Source organism: Dermacentor albipictus, chromosome 1 (assembly GCF_038994185.2).
Source record: "Dermacentor albipictus isolate Rhodes 1998 colony chromosome 1, USDA_Dalb.pri_finalv2, whole genome shotgun sequence".
Taxonomy (NCBI): Eukaryota; Metazoa; Arthropoda; class Arachnida; order Ixodida; family Ixodidae; genus Dermacentor; species Dermacentor albipictus.
The window spans coordinates 203,459,005-203,469,455 of NC_091821.1; the positions used below are offsets into that span (position 1 = coordinate 203,459,005).

General features: G+C 42.6%; 1 protein-coding gene and 1 long non-coding RNA gene across 2 annotated transcripts in view; both read left to right on the forward strand.

The window, feature by feature from the left end:
- Window positions 1-10,171, forward strand: part of LOC139056285 (uncharacterized) — a 35,369-nt gene extending 25,198 nt beyond the window's left edge. Inside the window, exons 2-3 of the long non-coding RNA XR_011512250.1 lie at window positions 8,924-9,035; window positions 10,049-10,171. This is a non-coding gene — a long non-coding RNA (uncharacterized lncRNA). The remainder of the gene's footprint in view (window positions 1-8,923; window positions 9,036-10,048) is intronic.
- On the forward strand, window positions 227-1,798 carry LOC139056282 (GTPase Era, mitochondrial). Its single transcript, XM_070534384.1, has one exon. It carries the CDS (start codon window positions 429-431, stop codon window positions 1,641-1,643), a length of 1,215 nt encoding a protein of 404 aa, XP_070390485.1. The 5' UTR covers window positions 227-428; the 3' UTR covers window positions 1,644-1,798.
- Window positions 10,172-10,451: the final 280 nt, after the last annotated feature.

Consider the following 10,451-nt stretch of genomic DNA (forward strand, 5'->3'; position numbering starts at 1 on the left):
GTAATAAGTTGGCTATTTGGGTGAACGCAACGTACCCGTTAGAACCACCGGGTACGCTCAACGCCGGCCTAGCTTATTTGCTTATTGGGGTATGGTGGACACTAACGTTCTTATATGTGTTATCTTCTGCGTGCTTGAGTGTTGTGTTGTATGCCTTTCATTTTAACCAAACCATATCACCTTTTTTTTTCAGCTTTTGTGATGTCAAATTTCTGTCCGCCAGGTGGCTTTTCTGTTTTGGTCACGTGCAACCTGGTGGCAATGTGTGTGATGTGGTTCTTTATTTTATGGGTTGGACGAGTATGTGCTGCGGTATGTAAAGATCCAATACGTCTGCTATAAAATAGTGCAATTATTTAAACAGTGGTGTGATAGCCCGTTCAGTGTTAAAGTTTGAGGGCGAGAAATCGCTCGTAAACGAATGACAAATGTTTTCAAGTCGACAGGGCGTCGGGCTGACCGCTCTCGCGAGGAACGTTTTGTACTCGTCTCAAAGCCGGCATTCATCATGTGCGAATGACTTCCCCCGCATGGCACATAGGTCTGTTCCAAAAACGCTGGTTGAATACGATTGTTTAAGATCTACTGTACCTGTCCAGCCAAGCAACCCCAAGCTGCTTCGTGTGGCCATCATAGGACAGCCGAATGTGGGTAAATCCACGTTGGTCAACAAACTGATGAATTGGAAGGTCTGCGCCGTATCAAGCAAAGTACACACGACTAGACACAATGCCAAAGCCGTTTTAGTGAATGATGAAACTCAAATTGTGTTTCTGGACACTCCTGGTATCGTCGACATCTTTCACGGCAGAAAGCACAACCTGGAAGCATCAATGATTGTAGACCCTGAGCATGCCCTTCTCAGCGCCGATCTCGTCGCAGTAATGGTGGACGCATCTGATCACTGGCGTCGTCACACGCTCGACGAGGAAACCCTGAGGTTACTCAAGTTCAATGCACAGTTAACTTCAATTTTGATTGTGAACAAAGTAGACCTTTTGAAGTCAAAAAGACAGATTTTGGAGTTCACGCATTCATTGACTGGTGGGGTGGTTGGAGGAGTAGTCGCCAGCCGCGAGAAAATTGTCAAGAAAAGACTGAGCCCCGAGGAATTGTTTGCTAGAGCGGAAGGAACATTAAAAACAGAAACAACAAACCTCCAGAAGGACGCTATGGGCGGAAGGGAAGTTATTGAAAAAAGTCAAGGTGAGAACAAGAACTCCTGGCGTAATTTTTCCCGTATCTTTATGATATCTGCACTAAACAATGATGGTGTAAACGATATCAGAAACTTCCTTCTTGACACAGCAAAACCTTCAGAGTGGATGTATCCATTTGAACTGGTCACTGACCAAAATCCCCATGAGCTGGGAACCCTAATTGTGCGAGAAAAGGTTCTCAATCATTTGCCTCGGGAGGTGCCATACAACCTGCATGTGAAGGTAGCAGGGTGGGATCTAGACACAGCTGGCGTTCTTCATATTGTTATGGAGATTGTGGGGAAAAACACACGGCATGTCAAGTACATCCTAGGTGAAGGTGGAAAAGCAATAAAGGCAGTTGCTGCTGAAGCGCGACAAGATCTTGCAGCGACCTTTAGGTCCGATGTTTCCCTTAAATTGGTTGTAAAAACGGATAAATAAGTGCTGCTTTAGTGATATTTGATGCATCATTGTTCACTTAACTGTGCTGCTTGTGGTCATAATAACGCAGCACAATAGCACATGAAATGTACAAAAGCGAAATCTTCTGTAATGACTTGTTACTAGCATAAGAATAAAGTTTGATCACAGCATAAGTTATGTGTGAGCATTTTATCATCAGAATCCTGTTTGCGGTACTACTATCATGCATGCGAGTTTGTGTTTGCATGAAGCAGCTTTTGTGTTCGGCCTTCTTTTTTTTTCTTATTAACATTCAGCCAATGCTAGATAGAGCAGTTTCGATGTAACACTGTGTGTATAGAGCTGGTATGACTGGAGACGATGGGTTTATTAATAGGGCCCTGAAACACTTTCTTGAACATAGTAAGAAAACGTTGCCGATCTGTTAACAAGGCTCGTGTGAACATGTGAGCCAAATATTGTTGCACTAACGGGAGTAGGGATGCTTCCGAGAGGTGCCACCTAGTTCTTGCAACAACATGGGGGACGTGAGCGAAGCTGTTTAGCTTTGATTTCATGCCTTGTAACTTTTATCATGAAGCCATGCTGCAACTTTGTGGAGGATCTGGTTCTGTTAACTATTTATCATGCTCTGGAACAATTGAGACTTCATACAAAATTTATGCTGCTCTCGGCTACCCATCAAAAGGGGGAAAATGGGCAAAACACAAATACTTGTTGGTATCGTTTTAAAGGGCTCCTCACCAAGCACCATTGGAAATTTGGTTAGACGCTAGAAGTTCTGACATCTTATCTAGGGAGCATTGCACCACAAGAATTTTCAAAAAGAGTTAATAGTAGCCTAGACATAAGCAAATTAAATGTCACAAGGCCATGGCATGTGGAGGTGAGCTGCCATCGGCCCATCACCCGCAAGCGACATCCCTCTCCTGCCTTCTCTGAAAGCCAAGGGCCCATATGATATTTACATCATTACCTCTCCGTTATTAATATTTTTTTCTCCCTTGTTTTGCTGCGCACTGCCGTTTATAGGCAGTTCTGCACACTCTGCATTTCACAGGAATCCCAGAGTTTGCATGCACTTCCGTTGGCTACCTGGGCACCATTGATAGAAAATATACCTTTGATGAAGAAGCACCACACCAGTGATGTCATTTCTGCTGGTAGGAAAAGTGGCTACTCTAAGAAGGATGTGCGAAACCTGTTTGAATTTTAAGCTGTTTTCGCACCACGCATACTGAGTGTTTCAGCGAACATTTTCAAATTTTTTAAAGAATTGCCTGTGGCAGACAGCACAGTTCTAGTCCATGAGCTGGCCTACTCAAAGAGGCAGACATTGCTTACACAAAAAACTGAAATGCATAATTGACTAAACAGAAATTTATTAAGTTTTTAACTAATTACCTTATGGCACATATTGCAATCTACAAATTCTAGCTGGGGAGTTGGCAAAGTTGATCCACTTGGAAGGAATTCACAGGATGACACCAGTTTCGAGATATTCTTGACCTTTGGGGAGAAATGCATTGGTGTTCCAGTTACTTTTCTGCTTCAACGCATAATTTTGTTAAGGAAGTTAAGTGCAACGGAGTGCATTTTTTACTGCAAATTTGACGGCGCATATCTCGTAAATGGTGTCACCCATGCAATTCTTTTCAAATAGATATGCCTTGCAGTCTCACCCGCTATAATTTGTAAATTGCAATGTGTACGATAAGGTCATTAGTTAAACACTTAATTAGTTATTTTCTTTTAATTAGTTGATTATGCATTTCTTTCTTTTTTGCAAGCACTGTCCGCCTCTTTGAGTAGACCAGCTCATGACTTATGTGCTATCTGCCACAGGCAATATAAACAATTTTTGAAAGTCTTCGCTAAAACACCCTCTATGTGTGCTACTTTGCAGTCACAATCGTCATTGTGAGATCTATGAACTACATTGCTTGCAATGCCCAAACCTGATGAGGGGGCCCTTTAAATTAAGTCAATAGCACACCAAAGAAGTCAACTGTGCTAGAAAGCAGCTGAAGAACAGATAATCATCAAATCTGTTCTGTGATCTGTAGCTGAGAACTGCTTTGCATCATAAGAAACAAGCTCCCCCTTGCAACATAGCGTCCATGACTGCGGCAAAATCTCGCACTTCCTGACATACCTTGGTCACCATCCCTGCCTTCAGGCTTACCCCTGGGCCGTACAAGTAGTACTCAATTTTAGCTCTGGTTGGGGTCAAGTGCCTCAAATAGACTGGGGATCCCAAGCAAAAATTCCTATACAGAAACTAGCAACCTACAAGTTTACTGACAAACTATAGCCTAAACTCCAATAGCTTATTTGCTTGTTAACAGCTAAGTAATGTCAAAACATGTCAACTATATCAACTGGGATTTCCTATCGTTCCAATTAATGCAACACATATTTGACACTCAATTGAAGAACTTTGTATGTATACTTCTATGCAAAAACATACAATGGCGATTCAATAACATGTCCACTATTTCACTATGGGCAAGATCTTCCTAAGGCTAGATATCATACCTATACGCTAGCATAACTTGTGTCACCAAGCAGTGGCAGTAGTTCAAAACAAATGTGTTAAGATTTATGGCAGACTTTTAACTAATTAAATGAAAAAATCTAAATGATGCTCTCTCCATTGAACATGTCAAACTACAAAGATGCCTCATTTGAGGACCGAGATTATTATTATTATTATTATTATTATTATTATTATTATTATTATTATTATTATTATTATTATTATTCATAGTAGTCTAGTGACTTCCTAATGGGACCTATTGGGACAATTTACATATAAAGTGCCATTAAAACCAATGTGCATTTAGCTCCAATTCTAACACAAGTTCCAAAAGAAATGCACATGACCTTAGCCTACTACTTTGACTTACAAGACCAGAGAGCTTTATAACAGTCCTGATGCACTGATAGTGGGCTTAATATGTATTTGTATTAGCCTATCAGTAAGCCCTATTAATTTTGTATGTGTTGAAATTACCCATAGACTAACCAGTGTACCCATTATAAATGTCTAACGGACTGACAAGAAATGGATAAGCAATTATACTAGACAGCTAGATATAAACTGTCAAACTAATAAATATCCTATACCTTGGAAATATCTACATAGGTTCCTCAGCTACCTTAATTCTACACAAGAAAAGCATGAAGATACCTATAAAGAAAGGGATCAGATAGGGAGACACAATCTCTCCAATGCTATTCACTGCATGCTTGGAAAAAGTGTTTAAGCTATTAAACTTTGAAGGCTTAGGAGTAAGGATTGACAGCGAATATCTCGGCAACCTTTGGTTTGCCGATGACATTGTTCTATTCAGCTACAATGCAGACAAATTACAACAAATTATTGAGAACCTTTACAGAGAGAGTGTAAGAGTGGGTTTGAAGATTAATATGCAGAAGACAAAGATAATGATGAATAGCCGGGCAAGGGAACAAGAACTCCGGATTGCCAGTCAGCCTCTAGAGTCTGTAAAGGAGTATGCTTACCTAGGTCAACTAATCACAGGGAACCCTGACCATGAGAAGGAACTTCATAAAAGAATAAAAATGGGTTCGATCACATACGGCAGACATTGTCAGCTCCTGACTGGAAGCTTACCATTATCATTAAAAAGGAAGGTGTACAATCAGTGCATTTTACCGGTGCTGACATATGGGGCAGGGAGACTTACAAAGACACTGGAGAACAAGGACCGCGCACAGAGCGATGAAATGAAGATTGCTAGGCATAACATTAAGAGACAGAAAGAGAGAGGTTTGGTTCAGAGAGCAAACAGGTATAGCCGATATTCTAATTTACATTAAGAGAAAAAAAATGGAGCTGGGCAGGTCATGTAATGCGCCGCTTAGATGACCGTTGGACCATTAGGGTTACAGAATGGGTACCAAGAGAAGGAAAATGCAGTCAATAATGGCAGAAGACAAGGTGGAGCAATGAAATTAGGAAATTCGCGGGCACTAGTTACCCGCGGAGGCCCAACAGCTAGCGCAACACGAAAGATTGACAAAATCGTGAGCTGGCAGGAACATATTACAGGCAATAGGTGCAGAACTGAATACATCAAGGAGCCCAATAAAGGCTGAAGTAGAATTAAGGACTGACGTTAGGAACAAGATCAGAACCAACCCTCTTCCCAGAAACATGCATCTAGAATATAATGTCGAAAGGAGAAAGGCAAGAGCTAAAGCACTCTTGCAGGAAATAGAATAGCAGAACCAATTGGCAGCTATAGTTGATGCAGCCTGGGTGAAAGGTAAAGAAGCATATACAGCCATTGTCTCAAATTATCAAGGGAAGGTGCAAGATGCTATCACTATTTTTACCAAGGACCCCATGGTGGCGGAACAAGTGGCAATTGCTCTAGCCATCAGGAGTAATAAGTGGTCCTGCATTTACAGTGATTCGAAATCCGCTATAAACTGTTTTGATAAAGGCTACGTAGCTGGTGTTGCAGCTAAACTTTTTGAAAACATCGGGATTATGAGAACTGAAATCCGATGGTTTCCTGTGCATATGGGGAAAGTGGACGAGACTCGTGTAAACCTCAATGAGGTTGCTCATGACTTGGCACAAGGACTTGCTAACTGTGACAGTCACAACCGAGCCATTCACCATCAAGCCAGGGAATCTAGAGATCATTTGCTAATGCACAATGACGTTACCAAACATTACTATTTAGGACGCAGACAATTCCCATTGCCACATTCAAAACTGAACAGGGCTCAGGCAGTCTCACTGTGCTTATTGCAAACGGGTACATATCCCACACTGAACACCATGAATAAAATATATCCAGAGAGGGAGATTAAGGTGGACTGCAACGATTGTAATGGCATCATTGGAATCAGACATATGCTGGCAGGATGTCCCGCGACTCTCCCCAACCTCATAGAAGAATGGACACAGTGGGAGAAAAGGATTCAAAGCCCATTGTTTCTGGATCAACTAAGGGCCGTTTAGAGGGCCCATGATGTCGCTGAAAGGCTTGGCCTGACAGTGCCAATGTGGGAGTGGCCCGCCTTGGCTTAAGAAGTCGAGCCTCCGGACCTCATCACAATAAGTTTTCACACACACTACAGTGAAAACTCGTTAATTCGAACTTCAATAATTCGAATTTATGGATAATTCGAACTGTACGATTTGGTCCGGCCAAGTTCCACAGAAGTCTATGTATAAAAAAGTCCTTTAATTCGAACGCGACAAGGTTCCCTCACGGATAATTCGAACTACGCTCGCCTGGCACACGGCCAGAGAAACACGCCTACTGCCTACACACAAGGCTGTATTGCCTCCGAAACGCAGAGAACGGCGAGAGAAGGCAAAATCGGAAAAAAATCTAACCTGCGTGGGGTCAGTCAGAAGCCAGCGGCGGCTGCCGCTTCTCTGTTCTACGTAACCTCCGAGACTTATTGCCCGTTGCGAATCTCAGAGGCTTTACAAATCTTGTACAGCTGCTAATATTGTGCGGAGATGGCACGGCAAGCGCCAAAACACAGCTAATCAAGTACGTCGCAGCTGCGCTTGCAATCAAGAACCAACGAATCAGGGCCTTCGCCACCTTCACATGTTCAGCGTCTTTGTCTCGGCAGTCTTCATCGGTTGTGCACCTCTGTTTTCAGATTAGGAGGTATCGGCCCTCGCGATCCATTGTGATGGTGTTAAGCCTCAGCTAACGCTCGTTTCGGTGGACATCGGTGGTGGGGCACAGTCGGACACAGAGCTTCGACTTGAAGATGGCGTGTGCCCGCAGCAAACGCCATCAATTTCTGACATGCCCTACTGCTCCCAAATCGCAGTGTACTGCTGCTCTCCTTCACTTTCGTTAGTTCGAACTTTCGTTAACTCGAACTCAAGCGGCTTCCCCTTGCGGTTCGAATTAACGAGCTTTTACTGTAGTTGGAATTGGTTGGCGCAGGACAGGGGTATATGGAGATCGCAGGGAGAGGCCTTCATCATCATCAATAAAATAGGCTGATGATGATGATATCAAATACAAAACTATTTAGACTAATACAAATCTGTATAGGAGTTTTCGCTAGGGAAAGTATCATACAGCTGCCCACAAGTGTTTTCAGAATGCTCGCACTGCAAGAAAGGCTCAAAGACTTATAGGTAAAGGGGCCCCCACTAAGTAACATTGGAAATTGTTGTTTACGCTGGAAGTTGTAATGTGCCATCCAAGGCGCATTCTGCTGCAAAAATTTTGAAGTACTAGCACAGATAGAACGAGAAGGCGGGCTACCTATACCAGCAGTTGTGCCTCGGCCAGCACAGAGTAGCAACATTTCTCTAATGCCTTCTAAGAGCCTACCTCGTTCTCTTTTGTAATGATGCCTGCTCATGAAATTGCCGCCTTCTTTGTCTCCCGTCCCTTATTTTCATGCTGTGCTGTGTATTTTTAGAGATGATTCTGTGTGCTCTGTATTTCGTGGGAATCCCGAGGTTTTGCACACTGCTGCATGTAGGCTAATTGTGCACTGCAAGCACTGTGCATGTGACACAGAAGCACCATTGCACATGATGTCACTTGCTTGCTGCCTCACTGATTCATTTGAGGAGAAGAGCGCACGGGCTTTTGTTTGAATTTTCAAGTATTTTTGCAGCATACTAGCAGCGTAATACATTGCAGAAGTGTCTGTGCACCACAGTTGTCTGTCTGCAACACGCAAATCTGTCGAGAGGCCTTTTAAGAGGTTCTCTTCATATGCCTGTAGCCCTCGTGCAAAATTTAACACCAACCTGCGCATGCATGCAGAGGCCACAGGTTATATCCACATATCCTAACATCTCTTGAGGGCATGTCACCCCGGTGTAGTTATAGGGACTGAGGTTAGGTCCACTACAACAATATGTGAGTCAGCAAGCGAAAGGCCCGAGAACTGTTCAGACCGATGGCAAGAGCCGAAAACTCTTTTTTATCCTTGTTTCCTTTTTTCTAACCTCGAAGCTCATGGCATGACGCACGAGACACACGTGCCAGAGTGCACCATATATAAAATGTGGCCAAGTGAGATGACGACGGCTGCTAGATAGTGAATGAGAAAGATGAGATGTCGGCCACAACATACTAATATCTCCCCATCACTCCAACCTACAACACTACAGCAGATATGGTACACAATTAACCGCAGTTACACCTGCCTCCACTGCCGCCAAACCACTTCACTCAAGATCATCCTGCTTTTCAAAGCACACAGTCCTTTTTTTTTTTTTCAAGCACACATTCTGCAGCAGGCAAAAGGGCCCATTTTTTCAGGGAACCAATGCTGACATTCACTTTGCCGACAGCCGTGCCAAACAGCAAGTTGTTTCACAGTACTACCTCCCACCACTTGTCTGGAGACACAGCTGCCCATCTTCTGCAAAAGGTAAACCTGCATATTTGTCTTGCATGTTAGCACATCATGCGCAGACTGGCAGTGAAACAGCTTTTCACCTCTTGTTGTTCTAGATGTCTCTCATGACAGTCAAGGACACGCAGTACAACTTCATCCTAGCTCTCATTCCATTTCTAATCTATGATAGGTGCTGATGTCAAAATGTAGATATTGAAAAATCAAACTGCATAAAAACTACACCATTACCCTGGTGATAAGGGACCTAATTCAAATATTTTAGCAATTTAACATGAACCTACAGGCAAAAATAAAGTTCGATGATGGAATACATGAGCGTTGTATTTGAAATTTGTCTCCGCCTTGGCCACATAATGGCATCATGGGTAACGGGCATGATCTTGCTTTCTATTAAAACGAAATATAACATGTATAGGAAATTAAAAAGGCAACCTTATAACACCTCCTTGAAGGAAAGATACTCTACATATTCACAAACTCTTAATAGAAGACTTTATGCAGCAAAGAAAATTTATTTTATCAATCACATTGAACAGAACGGGAAGGATTGGAAAAAAAATTGATGCCTTCTCAACCAGTTTCTAGGGCAAGACGTAAAACAACGTCCCCCAGAAAAAATAATATACAATGACGTTGAGTACACTACACTCGAAAGTATCTGTAATGCTTTCAGTGCCTATTTTTCGTCCCACATTAACTCAACTGCTAAGGATTTTGATGCAATGTTCATTCCACGTACAAATACGTACGATGAGTGGAAGTACGTTCCACGTACTTCCACTCATCATATTCCTTTGACATCAGCGTTTCCTCCTTAAAAACTGCATCCGCATTATCCCCCTTATCGCTCCGTCGTCGCATTGCCAGCCTATCTTTATTTCACAAATTCTTTCATAGCCATATGCGCATCCCACCTTATATCCTTCCTCCTACACGCATATCTCACCGCACCAGCCATCAGCTACAGGTTGCCCGTCCACGCTCACGCACTGTCACGTTTTCAAATTCTTTCTTTCTTCGCACAGCTGCAGACTGGAACGGCCTTCCTAACGACGTTGCTGTCATTATGTGCCCATCCAAGTTCATCGAAAATGTAAAAAACTTCCTGTTATTGTGACTATGTATTTTTATTCTTGCCACCCCTTATGTAACGCTCCATTTATTGGAGCCTTTAAGGTAATGAAATGAAATGAAATGAAAATGCTTCTTTTTACCTTTACCATACAGATGAGCTTGAGGTGGCTTCAGTTATTTTTAGTTTGCAAAACACAGCCTCTGTAATTGACAATGTTTCGGCGCACGTAATTAAATTAGTAATTGACATTGTGTCACCAGTTCTCATGCATATCGTCAACGCTATATTTGTCACGGGTGTGTTTCCAGAACGGATGAAAATTGCCAAGGTGTTGCCACTTTACAAGTCAAAGG